The 20,316-nt window shown below is 43.3% G+C and overlaps 1 protein-coding gene across 1 annotated transcript in view; it reads left to right on the top strand.

Annotated features, from left to right (window-relative positions):
- bcas3 (BCAS3 microtubule associated cell migration factor) overlaps positions 1–20,316 on the top strand; it is a 308,857-nt gene that overhangs the window by 63,491 nt on the left and 225,050 nt on the right. Inside the window, exon 13 of the mRNA XM_007896549.2 lies at positions 7,381–7,477. Within this exon, the coding sequence (XP_007894740.1) occupies positions 7,381–7,477 (97 nt within the window). The remainder of the gene's footprint in view (positions 1–7,380; positions 7,478–20,316) is intronic.

Here is a 20,316-nt window from a genome sequence, read left to right as displayed (position 1 = left end):
ACACAGCAATCTGTGAGGGAGAGCGAAATAGTTTCAGTCGCGATCCTGTTATATTGTGTGTTACGTATTGCACGACACGGGGAGTGTGGGAATATATGTGTGAGACTAAGGAAAAGGTTTGCAGAATCTGCATTGTTTTAAGCGAGGCTTTCCCTTTTTGTTGCGCAGAGAAACATCCAGTGGCTGGATCTCGTCATTTGTCACTTATTTTACACATTCAGTTTATTGAGAGACTGAGGTGAAGGGCAGGACCCAGAGTGCAGGACACCAACATGGTTGAAAAGATTCGCAGAGAAAGCAGATACGCCCAGAAGAAGTAGCTAAGCGAAGGCAATTGTTTGAAATCCAAGTTTACGATTTTTAAGACTGGATCTGGAAAAATACATTCCTTAAACAAGCAATAACACCACACGCACTGTGAGCTAGTTGCAGAATCTAACCTGGAATCACCAGTGCTCTGTACAATGTTCCTTACTGGAAAGTGCTGCTTAAGGTCAGGATAAGTCTTGCCTGTGATTTCCCCCACCCCCATCCCCTGTGGTTAAATAGCCTGTAAACACTCATGTATTTTAGACATATAAATGACGAATGACCACTTGGATGAAGGATCCCTAAATTAATCGCTCGCTGCTTTGAGGAGAGAGGGCAATATAATGTGGGGGGGTGGGGGGGATTGGGACGGGAGGATGGGAGGGAGGGGAATGGGGGCAACAGGGAGGGCAACAGAGGGAGGGGGGAAGGGGAAGGTGACGGTGGCACATACATGTGTACACGTACTGTCAGCAATATTCCATTGTGAAAAGTAGTTTTAGTAGAAATAGTATCTGCAGAGTTGGATTGGAACATGTAAGTGGCTGCAGCCACGACTTTGTTGAGCTCCAACTAATTAAGAGCTGCAGTGAATTGGACACAGGCCTTTTGCCTCCGGGACATAAGTTTGAAACCAGCCCAGACTGATGGCCTGAAAGTCTCCTTTCTTTGTCAGTTGGCCATAAAGGCCCCGTGTGAAGTGGGTTGTGCAGCCGAGTTTCCTGATGGACCGTCGAACAAAAATGGCCCAATTTGGCATTGAAATGAAAAGAATGGCAAGCTCCAAATACTTATCTCTCTAATTTGTTAAAATTGCCTCTTGATGTAACGGCAGAAGCCAAGGGGGAGATAATATTGAGGGAAGTGTATGTGCCAGATATAGTACAACATAAACAGACTAGCAGCGATACCAGTGCTGAATCCGTAAAATCTGAGGCTGAGGTGTTGTGGCCCACAAAAAAATCACTACACTTGCCGGTAATTACTGGACCCGTAACAAGCTTTCGGATGTTTTCACATGATGCGCCTTGGGAAGTCCTCCCGGCGTGAACGGCGCTATACAAATGGAATTTGCTTTTGTTTTTTGTGGTGACGTGCTTCACCAATTCACAATTTCTGACAATACTAAGATGTTTCGTTTAGTTTTTATACTGAAGTTTTTATAAAAACTGCGGGCAATTGGCTGCCGCGTTTCGCCCACTAAATACACAGTCAATTGACTTTCTAGAATGTTCTGTGAAGCGCTTTGAGACGTCTCGAAGACATGATAAGGCGCTATATATATATATCATTATTATAAAGCAGAAAAATCTTCAGATCTCTTATATTACAGAGACCAGCTTGCCCGGCGTCGTAAGGTTCCGTTTGTTGTTTGCTGTGTAAATGGAGAGAGCAAAGCGGGTGTCCTTCTTGATTGTATTTGGTATGAAATAACTTCTCTGTGAGTCAGTGTTACAATTGTAGGTCTGGTAACATACAACAAATTTATTCAATACACTGCACTTGGAGGCTTTGGCTTAGCTGTTTATTTTGGCACACCTTGAAGCTTAGGCTCATCAAGATGTTGTATAAATAGTTTGGAAGTGCTATGGTGCTGCTATAATTTTTACTCGCTCATTAAAGTAAATATTGTATCCTGGTTTTGTAGGATAATCAGTGGGGACGGGTGCCATGTCTTTGCTTTCACAACTGATAACCCCGTACAAAATGAGCAATGGAATACTTGTGCTGTTCATGAACCTTGAGCAAATTTACTTGCGTTACAGATGAAATGCCTTGAGATCACTTGAACGGGGCACAGTTGGTAAATACACTACACAGGGTTGTGTTTTTTTAGAAGCGGAAATTCTCTCCTCTTCTCCTCCCCGGACTAAAACCTTTAACATTTCATGACCAGGTCAGTTATGGTCTGATTATGGTCCAACGGTTGTGGGTTCAACCCTCACGTCAGGATTTGGAGTCACATAGTCTTAAGCTGCTACTCCAATGCAGTGCTGGGGATGTGTTGCATTGTTGGAGGAAGAGTCAAGTCCAGTTGCAAAGTTTTCTTTTTTAAAAAAAGGTTGAGCACGGCCAAGAGACACTGTGAGAAAAGCCTGGGATCATTAACAGAACTAGTAACTACTTTCCTAAGTTTATTAATGGTCAGGATCGAGTTGCGGGAGGAGTGGTGCTACTGTGGGGGTGAAGAAGGTGATGTGAGAGCTCAGTGTAACCCAATGGCCGAGATATTGATAAATACATGTAGAGGTTAATAAAAGATGATGAGATAAGGGTTAATGGGGTTTACAGTAGATAAATCTCTGGTTCCAATGGCTTGTAGATAGCCAAGCATTCTGGAACGCTGTCCTGTGTGAGGGGTGTTATGTAAATGCAAGTTGCTGTTGTATCCAGAAATACTGAGGGAAGTCAATGGAATAACAGAGCTCCACTGTCCTTCGGATGAGATGTTAAGATAAGGTTCCCACTTGTACCTGTTCAGGCGGACTTTAAAGGTCCCGTTGCACTCTTCAAAAAGAGAAGGGAATTTTCTCTGGTGTCCTGGCCAATAAAGTAGCAAAGTGGGTTTTAAAAGTAAGGAAGTGGTATTGAATCTGTACAAAACACTGGTGTGGCTGTAGCTGAATATCACGAGCAGTTATGGAGCCACATTACAGACAGGATATGAGAGCAAAGGGGAAAGTGCAATGTAGGATCATGAGGAATGATACCGATATCACGAGGAGGGGCTGGAGAGGTTAGGGAAAGTTGAGGTGTGCTGTAGAGGTGTTTATGGTAATGAAAGGGTTTGAGAGAATTGATAGTGAGAAACTCTTTCCTCTGGTTGGGGATTTGAGAACAAGAGGCATTCATGTAAGATTGTGACTTGGGGAATTAGAGGACGGGTTCCGAAGCCTGTGGAATGATGTGCCTTGGCCGGCTGTCAGAGCGGAGGCGATCGGGAGATTTAAAAAAAAATGATCCTTGGTTTGACGTAGCTCCTTATGATGTCTTCGAGACGTCTCAAAGCGCTTCACAGGATACACTGTAAATGGACAAGCATGTGCACAGGAAGACTATTAAGCGGAGACGGGGAACAGGGAACGAGCAGGAAATTGGGATTAAGATGGACGGCTTCTTTTGCAAGAGCAAACGCCAACACGAAAAAGAATGGGCCATAATTGCCTCCACCTGTGTCACACATCTCTCGGCTTCTGACGAGGTTGATTTTACCAACACGGATTGGGGGGAGGAGTGAAGTTGGCTTGTGTTCCAAACCCTGTGTGTTGGTTTAACTGACCCGAGTGGTAGCTCACAGCAGCACATTTGTGGGCTTCGCTGCGGTGCAGGTGAGGAGTAGTGAGGGACGAGCAGGCCCTCCAGATTTCCCCATGGGTAGGACAGGATTTTGTTTGTCAGGTGAGACTGGACTTTCTCGTGATTAACTGGTAGTCCCTCCTGACACAGGAGGCCCTGACCAGGAGAACTAGTTTCTAATTTGGTCATAATAATAATCCTTGCATTTGACACAGCCCCTTATCACGTCTTCGAGACGTCTCAAAGCTCTTCACAGAATACATTCTAAAGTGAATTGACTGTATATTTTGTGGGCGAAAGGCAGCAATCAATTGGGCTCAGCAGCGTCCCCACAAGCAAGTCATGGATTAAGTGACCAATTTATTATTATTACCAATGTATTATTATTTTTTGAAGGAATTATTTCAAATAAATAGAATTGGAGGTAGAATGGAAATGTTAAAAAGAGCTTCAAAGATTTTTTCAAAAATCCATTCTTCTGAAAATGTGATTAAGATTATAACTGGAAAATAAGAATCTCTTTTAACTGGGCGTGCTCTTAATTTGGTGTTCCATGGCTTTAAAGTTTTTTTGTGCAGATTTTAATGACTAACATCAAAGTGGTGATTAAAATGAGTGAAATCTTTTATTTGGCCAAGATACATTGCATTTAATAACTGCCATAAATCAAAACTACACAACTTCCTCTCTCACTTACCTCAGCCTTTTTACAGAGTCCCTGGTGATTTTCACTCATTTAATTAAACATGATGACGGCACAATGAAAGAATGTGTCCGTGCTTAGCTGCCATATTTCTGGAGTGTCCATTGGAAAAAGAGATCGCAAGTTTAAGACAACTGCAGCTCATCATCCCTTCTACAATCATCTTTAAACCATTTGTGCAATGTAACGGTGGTTAGTAGCCAAACCCAAGTGCAGCTTTGTCAAGTTTTACGTTTGCTCCGTGGGAAATGAAATGAAAATAATAATAATGCAGGTTTGGCCACGTTGATGGGGGAGAGAGATGTTTGTGAATGGGACATGAGGCGGGAATCGATGCGAAAGCGATTTTTTTATATTTAAAGAAACTGGAAAAACTGCTGCAAGTTCAAGTAAACCTTTGGGTCGTTCCTAGCCTGGATTTCAGATGAATAATAGTACTGCTTACATTTGATACAGCACCTTATTACGTCTTCGAGACGCCTCAAAGCGCTTCACAGAATACACTGTAAAGTGAATTGACTGTATATTTTAAGGCCGATGGATAGGATGGTAGACTCTGTACTCAGTAACAACTGTTCCTCATGTAGGAACATAGGAATGTGGAGGAGTGGGAGAGACTATTGTGGCCCTTTCGGTCAATGCCAGAGTTCCACACGCGAACTGGTGTAGACACAAGCGAGGAAGATTGGCCTTTTAAGGGCAAGACATTGTCTTGGATTTTCACCATTTGAGGAGTTCTAGAAATGTTGCAATCAGAGTCTCAAAAATTATCACCAGATCTTCCAACTTGCCTCTCTCTGGGTCCTTTGATGTGGACGGGTTTATTATGGATCAGATAGAGCCTACAGACCAGCCCCAACAACTGGCGGTGGAGCTGTTACAGCCCGAATCGTTCCTCCGTGTGGAGTCTCCAGTGTCTTTCAGCAGCAGCTGGGAGAAGCTGGAGATGTTTGCACTCTGGACTTTTTTCTCTCTCTCCTAATTATTGAATGATTCAAAGTCGACGCAGGAGATTTGGTTCACAAAGAATCCCATACTGTTCTGGGTGACTTAAAGGCTCGGCATGCCAGACTGCCGGAAAGCGTCTCAAACCTGAAGGCTGACATTTTTTTTGGTGGGGGTGAGAGAGGGATAATGGAGGATGGGGTTATTTGTCAAATTAAGGCAAATTTTCACGACCAATTCTTGGAATATTAGGGCTGATTTTGACGAACCTAAGCAAGGTTCTCAAACTCATAATTATTCTTGCCCTGTTCGTTCTTCACTGCCACCATCTCACTGTCAGTGGCCGAGCCTTCAGCTGCTCAACCCCCTGGTCTCCAAAACTCTCTCCTAAAATCCCATCGCTTTGGTCCTCGTTGCTTTGCCACCAAGTCTATCTCATCATCGCCCTGTTGGTCAACACCCTCACATTTCCCTTTCTCTTCTCCCTGCTCAGTCTTTGTCTCCCTGCTCTGTTCAACCCTTTTTTTGTCTTTGCGAAGAGCTTTGAGACGTCGACCCTGTGTTGAAAGGTGCCATATAAGTACAAGTCGTTGTTTACTAGGTCCAGATTTCTCTTGACTGCTATTTATCCTCTTTAGTCTCCTGTCCCCTTCTCATAGCCTGGTATCAGCAAATTTTATATTTCAGGAAGTACTCAACATAGGTCATTTATAAATAATGTGAACCGGAGGGGCCTGGGAGAGAACCCCTGTGGAACTCTACTAATCACTGCCCCCAGATGGAACTTTTTCCATTTATCATCACCTTCTTATAGCTAAGCCAATTCTCAAACGTTTGAAATACAATACTTTGCAATTTGCCTACCCATCCGATGCATATGTCACGAACGCAAAGTCATTCGGGAATTAAAACGAACGTTTCTTTCGATTCTTAACCTTCCCATTAAGTCCTAATCTCGTTGTGCCTTGTGAAGGCGCCAGTGCACGTTACACTGTGTGCCGATTGCAATAAAAGCTGTGGCTTAACAAACAACAATGTGTCGTACATTGGAAAAATTTCTAGGATTGTGCAATTTCGAACACCCTGAGAATTTCCTGCTTCGCAGCTGTTCGTGCAAGACATCAGAATTTACTGTGGTAAAGTAAAGCAAACATTCCTGAAGCTGTGTATATAGCGCACACACAGACACACATAAACATACAACACATACTGTAAAATGGAATAACAGTGCATTTCTGCTTAGCGCCTCAAAGTCTGTTGCTTTATTTATTTATGTAGTTTTGTGTAAATGAATTTTGGAGCTCAGCACCTCCCTCCAATCCAGGGCTAGTGTGTGGCAAAGTGACCTTTTCAAGGTTAAAAAAAAAAGGTGTCCGGTTTAGTTCTCGAGCAAAAAACAAGACAACGGATGGATAGGAAATTGTTACAGGCAGTAATGGATGCCGACTCTTAAGTTGGTGACATTAACTGCGAATGGAGCTGAGTGCTTTGTCAAATTATCTGAGCATTGAGATATTACTGTCTTTTTCAATACTATATTTGCTTCCCTCCTTGTTGAGTTGCCAGCCTTTGCTGGAGTACAGTTCGTGGGTTGCTGATCACCTTTCACTACCTCTCCCAAATGGCCATTGTTCGAGTGTCAGCAGACTAAATGATTATAGAGAGCATTAAACATGAGTCTTGTACTTTCTTCAACTGATGGACACACACACACACACACACACACACATTTGGGGAGCCAGTGGATGGTGATTAAGAGCAGAAATCGTGGCTGATTGAGAAGTGACTCAAACCTCCATTGACATGAACTTTGAGGGATGAACAGAAACCTATAATCTCTTGTATTTTTTGATGGCAATAATTTACAATAACATTTTATATATATTATATATTATATTATATATATGTAACTTTGCTCATGCTAACCTGTGCTTTACTTCCAAAAGCTGTTCAACATTAGTTATGGATCCTCCTATAGGATGTATCGTCTATTAGTAATTAACCTTTTCCTCTTGGCCCCAAAAGTAGAACCTTTTTTAAAAGCATATATAAAACCACCCTGTTTCAACCCCAGCATTACAGAAGAAATATTGTGCTAACTTACTTCTCTTTGCTTCATAATGCAGGTACTTGTCAGCGAAGATACGGAAGGTGAAGGCATTGTAACTCATTTCCTGGCCCATGACAATAAACCCATTTCCTGTATGGCTTTCAACCCCAGTGGTAAGTGTATTGCATTCTGTCTCTGCCTTTATTTAAAGTATTAACTCTTCAAGGTCTGCAATTGTAGCATTTCTGTGTTCAGAAAGGTGATTTGGAATTTGTTTCAAGATAAACCTTTCCAGACTGTGTATCATGGCTGTAAAAATAAATCATTCAGGGGAGGCCCAAGTCCGTCAAGATATTTATTTCACCCCTTTTGTTCAAAGTTTTCCTAGTTAAATGTCATGTAGGTCACATCTAAGGTGGCCAGAGCTATTAGGTCCGCCTTGGCTGAATTGTACGCACTTTGGCTGAGTGCACGTAATTCAGCCAAAAGCTCAGGGGCGCTACCCCTCATGAAGGGCGCTATATGATTGCAAGCTGTTGTTGTTGTTATGCCAAGTTTCCATTTGATGCAGTACTTTGTTCACCTACAAATATACTGCATTTTACAGTAAAATCCATGTGAAGTGATCTTGAGATGTTTCTAACGACGTGATAAGGTGCTAATAATAATAATAATCCTTCCATTTGATACAGCGCCTTATCACGTCTTTGAGACGTCTCAAAGCGCTTCACGGTAAAGTGAGTTAACTGTATATTTTGTGGGCAAAATACGGCATGGATAAAATGCAAGTATTATCGTTACTTCTGGCTTGCAATCGCTCTTCAGTTCTTCTGCTGCATTTCCCCTTGTACTCTTTCCATTAAGAACAACATTTGCTCCATTGGCCTTTCTTCTTAGAGCATTTATTTAAGAACTGATGCTTTCCCTTAATGCTCTTCTTTGAAGCCTTTTCCCGATATCTTTGTTCTTGTTGTAGCTTGCGATGCTCCCATCTGCCTCTTCCGTACCAGGCCTCATTCAGACCATATAAGCAGCTTGTTCTATTTCTGACGATTTCCCTTCTTCATCTGGAAGATGACATATAATGTTGAGCAGGGCTCGGGAGGAACATGAGATGAGGAAGAGATAATTAACGCAGGTTCAACATTCAAGGGCTTCTCTTTGGCTTCAGGTGGATAACATAAAACCTTCAAAGGTTTTGATCTTCAAAGTTTGAAGAACTGAACCCGTTAAAAGAAAAACATTTTGTTTCTATTTGGATCTGAATCACAGAAACTCTCCTGAAATTCTCTGCGGCGGAAGTGAAGGTTTGGCAGTGAAGCTGAATGTTTGTCTCAATCACTGGCAACAGTGCTTGTGAGACTATTCAATTGGGAATCATAAGAAATGGAAATGGTCCTCTCAAACAGTTATAAGCTGTCTCGAAGTTCCCAAAGGTTAAACGTCCATTGCTAACCTTCAACGCTGCCTCGCCTTGTCATACAGCTGTTAAACGATGTTCTTTATGTACAGTCAAAGGTGGTAAAACATCATCACCACAAATTGTTGTTCTAAACAGTGCAACAAGTTGCTTTTTATTCTGGTTGCCGCTTGAATCCCATTCTAATCAGTAGAATAGCCGGAAACCTTCATAAGATGAACTAATTTGCTATTCCCATGAGTTTGATTGTATTTTGGCACTGGCTTTAACGTAGCAATATGAGCTTCAAGCAGGGGTTCTGGTTAAGATTAGTGGGATGAGAGGAAGTATAGATAAATCGAGCGTTTGCCTGCAAAGGATTGTGTGCAGCATATTCGTTTCCTTACCCGCTGTTGTAACATTAAATGGTTCCTCTTTCCGCTCTCTTTCGACTTCAGATACGTTTTGAACTCGGCAGATGATGACGTGTGTAGCTTTTCATCTCTTGGCTCCATCTTGCATTCCGTGGGACAATAGCCACCCGGAGAGAGCCAGGCTGGTTTGCGCGAGTGGCTGGCAGCTCTCTGGGATTTGACTTCTGACCTTGATCGGAGGTTGAGTACTCAGCTACCTCTTGGTATCAGACCTATCCAACCATGGCATTGCTTAATTACTGTACAGCTTATTCAATAACATTCAAACCCTTTGAGATGTTTCGAAGGCGCGATAAGGCGCTATATCAAGTGCAAGGATTATTATTATTATTGTTCAACTGCTGCTCACAGTTTAATGCTTGGTAACCAAATATTAATATAGGAACAGGAGGAGGCCATTCAGCCCCTCGAGCCTGTTCCACCATTCGATAAGATCATGGCTGATCTGAACCTAAACTCCAGTTACCAGCCCTTGCCCCATATCCCTTGATACCCTGACCTAACACATCTATCCACCTCGGTCGTGCAAATTTGAATGGATCCAGAATCCACAGCCTTTTGGATATCTAGTGTTGTATCTGACATATCTAATATCTGGTGCTGATTCTGCAGACAGCGTGCAGGAATTAATCTGACATCTTGTAACTACAAAGCTGACCTCTGGGTACTGTATTTATTCCATGCCCTCTCTTAGCGATGAGTGAAGCATTATTTAATGTTTGGATAAGACCGTAATTGAAGTCCCTTCTGTTCCAAGTGGATGAGAAAAGTCCCTCGGTGCTAATTCCAAACGGTAGGGAATATTACCTATGAAACCATTTAAAGCCTCTGTGTAAACTAGATGTGCAATCTCAACAGCTTGCCTGCCCTGCTTGAATAACTCCATGTGGTCATTGTTTGCTTGTGTGTTTGGACCAGGGGAGGACATAATAAATAACCCAATGGTAGGGGCCAGCACCAAAGAACTGGCCATCCATCAAAACATATCTATGCACAAAAGACCACAGGTTTACCATCGATTAGTCAATTGCAAAATACACCATAATAGCACCAATTTCAGCCGTGATTTCTTCAATCACAAAAGTCTTCTTTTGCACCTCAGACATTTGAAACGTCACTTGTACGATCTTCGTTCGTGAATGGAAGTGAGAGCAATCAAGCATGTTAGCAATACTGTGTGTATAGTATGTGTATAATAGCTAGTCCTGTAGCTCAGTGGTTAGAGCACTCGCCTCACAAGTGAGAGACCTGGGTTTGATTCGTGTCAGGGCAAAACGTTGGGCAAGTTTCCTTACTCCCCACGCCTCCGTTTACCTAGCAGTAATAATAATAATAATAATCCTTGCATTTGATATAGCGCTTTTCACGTCGGGAGGACGTCCCAAAGCGCTTCACAGAACACACTGCAAAGTGAATTGACTGTATATTTGTGGGCGAACGCGGCAGCCAATTGCGCACAGCAATGTCCCACAAACAGTCGTAGATTGAAAATGACCAATTTATTATTGTTTTTGGTTTTGGAGGGATTATTATTAGGCTCTGTGTGGAGTAAGGAAACTTGCCCAAGGTTTCGCCCTCTGCCTGGAATTGAACTCGGGTCTCACGCTTGCAAAGCGAGTGCTCTAACCACTGAGCTATAGGACTCAGTAAGTAGAACCCGGTTGTTAGTCGATTGGTGGATCACTTTAATGGGGATAATAATCTTTAAAAAAAATAATAATTTGGTCACTCAATCCAGGACTATTTGTGGGACACTGCTGTGCGCAATTGGCTTTCGTGTTTATACCCACAAATATACAGTCAATTCACTTTACAGTCTGTCCTGCGAAGTGCTTTGAGACGTCTCAAAAAGACATGAAAAGCGCGGTATCAACTGCAAGGATTATTATGTATTATTATTTGTATTTATGCAAAATTCTGAATGGCCAGTGGATGACCTGCATGGCTCATTCATGTGCATCCAATCCCGATCAACAAACTGCACTCTCACTAGCTGAGGATTGAAACACGTGCAGTTTACATCTACCCTGTAAACAAATCTCTATATAATACATTGGCCAAATTATTGCTCAACAAATTTGCACCGACTGCCGTATAAATCCGTAATCCTTCCTTCAACGTGGCGAGTCACGAGTGTGATCCCTGACGTGATTCTGGTCAGCAGTTGAGAGTTTGGGGCAGGTTCTGGGAGAGAGAGCGCCGCATTGTTGGGAGGTGTCCGTTCTTCGGGTGAGATATCAAAGCAAGATCGCGTCTGCCTGCGCAGCAGGATGTTTAAGATTCCGTGGCACCTTTGGAAAAGGAAAGGAACTTTTTCCGCAGTATCCTGGCCAACATTCCCTAGCTGAAAAAAAAATTGGTCATTCACCCACCGCGACATTTCTGAGCTCATAATAGCTGAAAGTATTTACCCACAAATGCAGTCACTACACCTTACTGAAGCAGTTTGAGAAGATTCAACGTGATAAGGTGCTGTACGAAATGCAAGGATTATTAGCTCGTATTCAAAACCCAAGGTCTTATCTTCACTTTTAGCGTTAAAGAGTATTAGAGCACGATATACAGATCAGTGCTAATCATGGGAATCGGCATTTAGTCTCTGTGAACTGTCTCAGTCACTTAATTAAAGATTATATATAAAAAAGAGTCCTGTTCCATTGCAGCTACAAAATCCCTGAATCTGAAGCCCTTGAGATCCGGAGTTGGTTTCCTGTAGCTGAACTGCGTCAGTTCAAACATTTCAAATAATCCTCGCATTTGGTCCAGTGCCCTTCACGTTGGGAGGGCGTCTCAGAACTCTTCTCAGGTTTCACTCTCAAATGTAGTGACTGTTTTTGTAGTCAAACGTGGTAGATGGGAATGTCCCACAAACAGCCAAGAGGTGAATGACCATTTTTTATTTGGGCGATTGTTGGCTGCGAGTAACTCTTGACGGGGGGAGGTGGGCGGGTGGTGTGGGGACGTTAAATGGCACCACTTGTCTCTCTTTCTGTCTCTCTCTCTCGGCGTCCTGGCCAAAAATCCCCCAGATAAAATTGGTTATTCACTTCATTGCTGTTTGCGGGACATGGATGTGCGCAGATTAGCCCCCCGCCTACTAAACACCTCGTTTGTTTTGTAAAAGGACCCGTTGTAATACAACGGAAAAAGCAGTTTAGCGAGGTTTTTAAATGATCAGTTCTACTCATTTAAAATGTGTCACAATTCCGAGCTTCTGACGGACCCTCACGGTTTTGTTCAGCTTCTCCGCTCCGCACGCCGCGGAGGGAGCCCAGAGACGATAGGAAAGGTGAGCCGCGTTCTCAGCTCAGTGAGTTGGAGGTGTCACTGTCTCTTTGTGAATTGTGTTTGAGGTCAGAACTTTCCCATTTCCAGTTGCACTGTACGCCAGTGGCAATCACTATCAAAGTAAGCCAGGACAAAACGAGACAATCACTATTGTGTGGCTTTGTTTCTTTGCCAGCTAATCGCCCCTGCAGGCAGATACAAGGTAGAGTCGACCTGTTTATCTCTCGACACCATCTCCGCAGACAGTGACCGCTTCATCAGCTATTGTTTCTTGGGAAGTACAGAGCTCTTTAGATTGAGTATAGAATGATCAGTCAAGCAGGGACTCCTTTTCAGAATGAATGAGATTTCAAAATACACGGGTGTTCAGGCCAACCAACAAAAGCCTCCAAACAAAAAGAGGTTTGGGGCTGCACAAGTTAATGAGTTTTAACATCATTTAAATGCCCTGAGAATCTTCCGGATTAGGTTTCGTCTCCCTGTCAAACAAATCATGAAATTCAAATTTATAGTTTTAAGTTCAAATGAGAAAAGAAGTGTTTTCTAGACCAGGATAATCTGTCAGTTAAAACGTCAAAACAACATTTTGAGGATTTCTAAATACAGCTTCAATCACAGTCGTTTCTTTCGATACTTCAGCGAGTGAGGGTTTGAATCTTACAAAATGTCGCTTCTGGGCAAGCACTGCCTCTGTTTATTTCAGTGAAGTGTTTGCCCGGAAATCACAGCCCTCTTCTATTTGAATAACAATAATCCTTGCATTTGATATAGCGCCTAATCAAGTCTTTGAAATGTCCCCAAGCTCCTCACAGGCTATTCTGTCAAGTGAATTGACTGTATATTTTGTGGGCTGAACGCATTAAGTTCTGTGCAGTGCTAAATATGCCATTTTAATTGAATCTTTTTGCCGTAGAGTTATAATTTGCATTTAAAACATCGTGGTTTCATTGGATTTAAAGGAGCCAGGTATGATCATTTATCCTTTTGATACAGTGACAATACAATTGAGTGTCCCACGCATCTCTCCATCTACAGTAAGCAGATGAATAATTTAGTAAGCTCTGTAAAGCTTTTGGCTGCTTTCAGCCAAGTTGATACATTTACTAACCTACCTCACTGGCTCTAAGTATAATTGGATTTCCCTCAAATGTTGCCGCACCATATGTCCTGTTCCAGCCCATTTTTGTTCAGTCAGTGGCTTCCGTACACGTTTTGGATTCCATACAGCTCAGGTGATTGAGAATCCCAGTAGGCCTGAATCCTTGTGCGATGGATAAAATGAGAACCTGCTCTAAAATGTGCCCTTCCGGGGAGGGTAGGCTGGATGAGTCTCCCTGGGATCGAACTGGCTCCAAGATGAGACCCACCCTGCAACTCTGCGCTAATTGTTCCTGCTTGACCAGCTTGTTTGACTCATTGAACTTGGAGAAACAGATGTGTCACCATTCCCGTGTACCTAAGCCCCGACGGGTGAGGCAGCCCCAGCTGGACAAGGACCATGATGCTGACCAATGCTTCATACACAGAAACTGTGCAGTTGCTGTGACTGTGCCGTTACTGTGAAGCGCTCTAAATCCAAGTTGTTGTTGCATTGTGTTTCTGTATTTTCTTTATCGCTCAGGAGCATGTGAGGGGGGTAAGCAGAGTCTCTTCCTTGCAGTTGAACTGGATCCAAGGTGACATGTCCTGAGCCAGGCGGGTCCACAGTATTCCAGGGCACTGCTGATGAAAAGAATAAAATAAGTAAATACTAATTTGGTCACTCAATCGTGATAAGGCGCTATATCAAATGCAAGGATTATTATTATTATTACTCTTTGTACCGAGTCTCTGCAAATGCTGGTGTAATTTGGTTGAACTATATTCTAGTTGCAGAAATAGACTTTAAGCCAAATAAATCTCTGGCACAGAAATACCAACATTGACAACAACATCTTGGTTCCACCTTTCGACGACATTCATATTCTTTTCGATGGCTTCCAAAGACTTTCTCGTCCTTGACCTTTCACTGCAAGATTTTTTTGTGTGACTGTTTTGCAAGTTGGTGGTAATTAGCGACCAACGTGTGTGAAGAGTACATCAGTCCACGGAGAACGTGGATCAATGGGGAGGGAGATTTTATTCACAAGTGCTGGAGGCATCATCTCTGTGACATGGCAGTTGTGAACCTGTAGGGGGTGCCATTGAGACACTGATCCACAGTTCTTGTGTTCAGATTGACAGACAAGTCAAATAATAATAATAATAATAATCCTTGCATTTGATATAGCAAACGCTGGACTTGATCTTATTACTGCTCCACTTCCCTTTCTGTTTCTTTTGAGTAAAAACATTCAGGGATATGGGGAAACAGCTGGAAATAATAGTGATGATGATGATGATGATAATAATAATTAATAATCCTTACATTTAATATAACGCTTTTCACGTCAGAAGGAATGAACGAAATGAATAACCGGTTTTATTTGGGGAGATTGTTGGCCAGGGAGGGGGGGTTCTTTAATGAACAGGCACAGACAGGACTATACAAAGTCAGTGATTTGTACCCGAGCTGGGGGCTGGGATCTGGAGGGGTGAAGGGTATTCTCGTTTGAGTCAGTAATTCAGTAAGTCAGTATTAGTCAGTAGTCTCGTTTGAGCCACATCGGGGCTTTGAGTGCTGGGGGAGTCCTCCTTTACATAAGGTGCTACATCAAATTCAAGCATTATCACGACAGGTAGCAGTCAGTATTGGGAACTCTTGTTTCCTTGACTCCCCTATTCTACTGATGCGAAGTTCACGCAAAGCAACCCGGGATCGATCTGGAGATCACGTTGTTCTGCACGGTTCAATATTACACCACACAGTACATTTACCGTCCAAGCCTTTTTAACATGGGGAAAGAGAATTTATCTGCTGTGTCTAGAAGAGAGAGAGAGAGAGAGAGTGGTCTTGAAACTCTTGACCTGCTGGCGGGCATTTATCTATTACTCGAGAATCATTGCTGCAGGCAACGAAGGAAGTGCTGCTACAAACTGAAGCCAGCACATGCTTGCGAATAGTGGAGCACTTCTGCCCTTTCAACAGTCTCCAGTCACTATTACATTAGCAAAACTCTCAGTTGGCTCCTGAGATTTGAAAGGTTGGAGACCGCCGGTCTCCTCTTTTAATTTCAGCGTGCGGGTGTTGCCAGCAGGCGTTTCAGACTTTCAAGTCTGTTGTGTTAATAACAATCGCTGGCAACTTCTCTGGATTTGGGCCTTAACAAAAACAAACGGGACAGAAGATTACATCAGAAACAAACTCAGCCTTGACACCTGTGGTGTCCCTTTCTGCTGCTCGGAGCACAATGCTGGGAGAAGGGAACATTGTTCGACGTTGCTGCCAGCGATGAGAGAATTACTGCGGGGGCAGAGCTGGGAACCTTTGCGTTTAAAAGGACAGTTTCTCCGTGTTTACGTCTCGATGTCTGCAAAAGAGTAGCAGAGGATATGGATTCGTTTTCATAATTTCACATGTTGGTTTCCCAACGTTGGTCCCAAGGGAGAAAGACTAAACGGAAGCCAAGTGCACCTTTCAAATGAATGTGGGAGCAAATCACCTTAGGCTGTTCTTGTGCTACACTTCCAGTCAGATATTTAACATATGGAATTGGTTGTAGCTCGAGAGATGGTATTAGAGAGAGGTAATGCATACGGGCCATGATGTTTCCCGGTAATATGCAGCAAAATAAAACAACATCACTGCAGTTAAATACACACAGTTCAATTGCAAGATCCTGTTGCGATTAGCCATGACACTGTCTGCCAGCAAAAATAAATTCTCATAATCCACCTATTTGACACAGCCCCTTTAAGTCAAACCGTCTTAAAGCGTTTCACAACAAATTGCTGTCACGTCTAGTGACTGTGCATTTAGCGGCAAATGTGGCAGCCATTTTTCACGCACGGCAATGCCTCACACACGCCCATGAGATGAATGACCAGCTTGGCTGGAGGCATTGACTGGTGGAACTTCCTTTTCTTTTCCAATAGTGTTGCAGCATCTTTAACATCCACCCGAACAGGCAAATACCTTTTACGTCTTATCCGATAATTGAGGCAAACGTATATAAACAGAATGAAGTTTTTCAAGGGTGCAAGTGATGACAGATTAAATGAACCAAGGTTGCCAATTGCTTCACGGCCCCTGGAGATGGTATTGAACCGTACTCCAGTTTGCGAGTTGTCTTAGATATCAGCCCGACTCAGTTCGAATCCCTTTCGGTTCAGAATCTGAAGGTTGTTCGAAAAGAGAGGGGAAGATTCTCCCCGTGTCCTGGCCAACAATCCCCCAAATAAAGGTGGAAGCAGTCTTCAAGTATTGGACACACGGAGGTTTTTAGAGTTAATGTTTTGAGGGTGGATGTTTGGCACAAGAGAAGAAACGGTTATTTGGAGTCTTGCCTTAGCAACAGAGGAGATACGAGAATTCCATTTGAGATCAGCCGCGATAGTGAGCTCAAGAATGTCACCAGATGAGGCAGGATTAAAATGAAACTCTTGCAGTCGAGGTGATGGCTGATTTACGAGGGACGCAAAGAAATGATGACTGTGGAATTATAAGGAATCAGGTGATTACCCATCAAAGGACAAAGATTATGGATGTTTAGTGATTCAGGGATTACACCAAGACGCGCAGAGGTTAGCATGGGAAGGAAGCTGATAGATGAACGTAGAATGGAATCTTTGTCGAGAGTGGATGAGGAGTGAATTGAGATGGACAGTGATGTGGAGAAGGAACAAATGTGAGAGAACAGAGTCCTGAGGATTCCCCAAGTTGACCCAATACAGTGTATGACATTGTACTTTTGTTTCAGTCAAGTGGTTACCAGAGAAGACACTAACACAATGACCTCCATCCAACACACACTGGGTTTGCTCTGATACCTTGACATAGTCAAAGAGGAAGGTCTTCAGACGAGCCTTGAAAGAAGGCAAGGCGGGGTGGGGATGGAATTTGGTAATATTGCCTTTGAAATCCATTCTATTTGTGTTCTGAAATCACGGTGGTCTAGGGTCGGATTTTGCCCTTTTTTTATTTGCTTGAATGATTTCAATTTGCTGGTTGATTTGAGATTGTCTTCTCCCAAATAAATTCCCTGACATAATGCATTGAAGATGTGGACAGTGTGTCATTCGTTCGAGCAATAAAATAATAATGATAATAATCCTTGCATTTGATGTAGCGCCTTATCATGTCTTCGTGACGTCTCAAAGTGCTTCGCAGAATATACTGTAAAGTGAATTAACTATATATTTTGTGGGCGAAACGCGGCAGCCAACTGCAGCCACAGCAGCGTCCCACAAACAGTCGTGCTTCGAAAGGACTCGTTCATATTTAGAGTTGGTCTCTTTTTCATAGGTGTCCAGGTGAGATAAAAAACAATCCTTCTGAGGCTGTCCAACCTGGTTTGCAGGATCACCTCTACTAGTGAGATCCATCACATATGTTTCCGCCTCTGGAGATGGCAGTGGCCTTGCAGTGTGTTGCGTTCGCGATCAGGCTACTGAGTCACCGAGAATCTTTTGCTTTCCTCTGCAAAGGTCACTTACATTTCTCTGGTTTCTCCCAATTCAGCAGGATTGAGTGCAGAATAAAACCCTGATGTACTGGCATGCAATCTGCTGTGTACGGGTTCTATTCATAGAACAATAATTAAAGGATGCAGTTAAAGAACAGTTGTGAAATATCCACTTAAACAACTGCATTTATCTTGATTTTCATTTTTTCATCGGCTGATGTTTATTAGCTGTGACTCCGAGGTCAAAACTAAACAAATATTTTAATGGCAGCAGTTAGGCAGTTGGCAGGCAGTGCAGTGGTTAGCTGTGTGATCTGGACCTGTCTTGATGTGGGCAGTGTGAGGTGGTCTTTGCTATGTTCAGACACAGGCAGGATTTTTTTTTTTGGGGGGGTGGGGGGCGGAGGAGGGAGAGAGGGAGTGTTTTTCATTGTATAATTCTTTTAAATCACGCAAGTGATAAGCGTAAAGGAATCTGTGCTTATGAGTGAGATTGGCCGAGTGGATTAGCTCAAGGGGAATGTCCATATGGGGCCCTTGATTCACGCAACTACCTTGCCTGGGTTTGAGCAACAACTTACAGTGAGCTGGACAGCCAAGACCTGTGAAGTGCAATACGTTCTAAATATTAAACCAATCACCGCTTCTTGGCCAAGAAAGTGCTTTTCCGTGCATTATAATACGAACAAATTGAAACTCTTCGTCCGCAGGAAAAGAGATTAAACCATGTACCCCTTTGAACGCTTGACTGCACAGCCAACGAAGCTGAAATTCCTCATTTTAACTCTTCCTTTTCTCTGCCTTTACCCGTGGAAAACCAGCTATCGGGAGGTTCGAGGGTATTCAGGAGCAAAAAACCTGCGTCAGGCTACAAAACGCAGCCGTTAGCTTGATTAATTGTTTCTTTAACTTCTTTCAGTTACATTTCATTTTCAGTGCTACAAACAACACCAACCACAACAGCGCCTTTTGAGGCAGGAGGATGTCCCAAGGCGCTGGGCAGTTAGGGATCTGCACCTGAGCTGGTGGTTGGGATCAGGAGGGGTGGAGGGCGGGTAGGGGTAGGAGTGTGTCCGAAGGCATGGTAACTGAAATTGTTGAGCCGTTTGCTCAAATTCTGAGGACTTTCAGGTCAGGAAGCCTTTACTGAAATCCTGTTGTCATCCCCCTGTGCTTGTATCTCATTACTAGCCAGTAAGTGGGAGCTGAAGAAGTAATGGGATTAAACCGTTGCTGAGCATCTCTTGTACTGTTGCCACTTATCACATCTGTGTGCTTGGCTTCACTGCACTTACAAACGTCGTAAAAAGTCCATTTTACTATTGGAAATTGATAGCCTGAGCTGCTCCAAACCTAACGCAGATCTCTGGGTAGCTGCAAGTCTGTCATGTTGTGAGCTGAGCTCATGTTCTGTTAGTTTCATCAGTTAAGAGTTGAAATTAGTTGGGGAAACCAAACTGTCTCTGGTGACATCTTTACTGAACATCTTTAAGACCCCCCTCTTCGACCGCGCCTTCAGCCATCCTCCCTGATCCCAAGCCCCACCTGCTCCGGTCCAAATCCCTGACTGTCCAGCACCTTGGAACGTCCTCCCGATGTGAAGGGCGCTACACAAATGTAATTTTGTATTGTCTGTACTATCCGGTTGGCTTCGTCCTGTCATATCCAGATACGGATTAGATGCTTTCAGTGCTGGGAGCACCTGGGCTAATCCACATACCACACGCACTGTAAAATGTTGGCAGTAAAGACAGCCTTCAATGAGACACTGCCAGAAATTCAGCAAACCCTGGGAACAGAAATCCAGCTTTTTCTGCTGTTCTGGTGCAGTGGTGCAGGATATATTACTATTTGATTATCTCCTTTGGTATTACACAGCTATGATCAAGAGCTGAGGTGCACAGCTGATGGACCAAATGGCATGTTTCTGTGCTCCAACTTTTTGTGAACTGCTCTAGGCTTCTGTCAAATGCCCCTCTAATGACCTGAGAGTCTGGGGATGAATGATAGAATTTACTGCACGATTAAATTCTATGATTCCAAAAGGAAACATTTGCAGCGCTATGGGGTAAGAGCGGGGAAGTGGGGCTAGTTTGTAGCTCTTTCAAAGAGCAGACACAATGGGCCAAATGGTCTCCTTCTGTGCTGTGAAATTCTATGATAATATGAATCGCCTGTTGTTTTGGATCCCCTCGCCTTGTGAGGAGCCACAACAACAAAATCCCATTTGTATAGAGCCTTTCACGTCGGGAGGACGTCCCAAGGCGCTGGACAATCAGTGTTTCGGACCTGAGCTGGAGATCGGGGAGGGTTGAGGGCAGATGGGAAGAAAAAGGGTGATCGAGGGC

The sequence above is a fragment of the Callorhinchus milii genome, unplaced genomic scaffold (genome assembly GCF_018977255.1).
Source record: "Callorhinchus milii isolate IMCB2004 unplaced genomic scaffold, IMCB_Cmil_1.0 Scaffold10, whole genome shotgun sequence".
Lineage (NCBI taxonomy): Eukaryota > Metazoa > Chordata > Chondrichthyes > Chimaeriformes > Callorhinchidae > Callorhinchus > Callorhinchus milii.
This window is presented reverse-complemented; position numbering and strand designations above follow the sequence as displayed.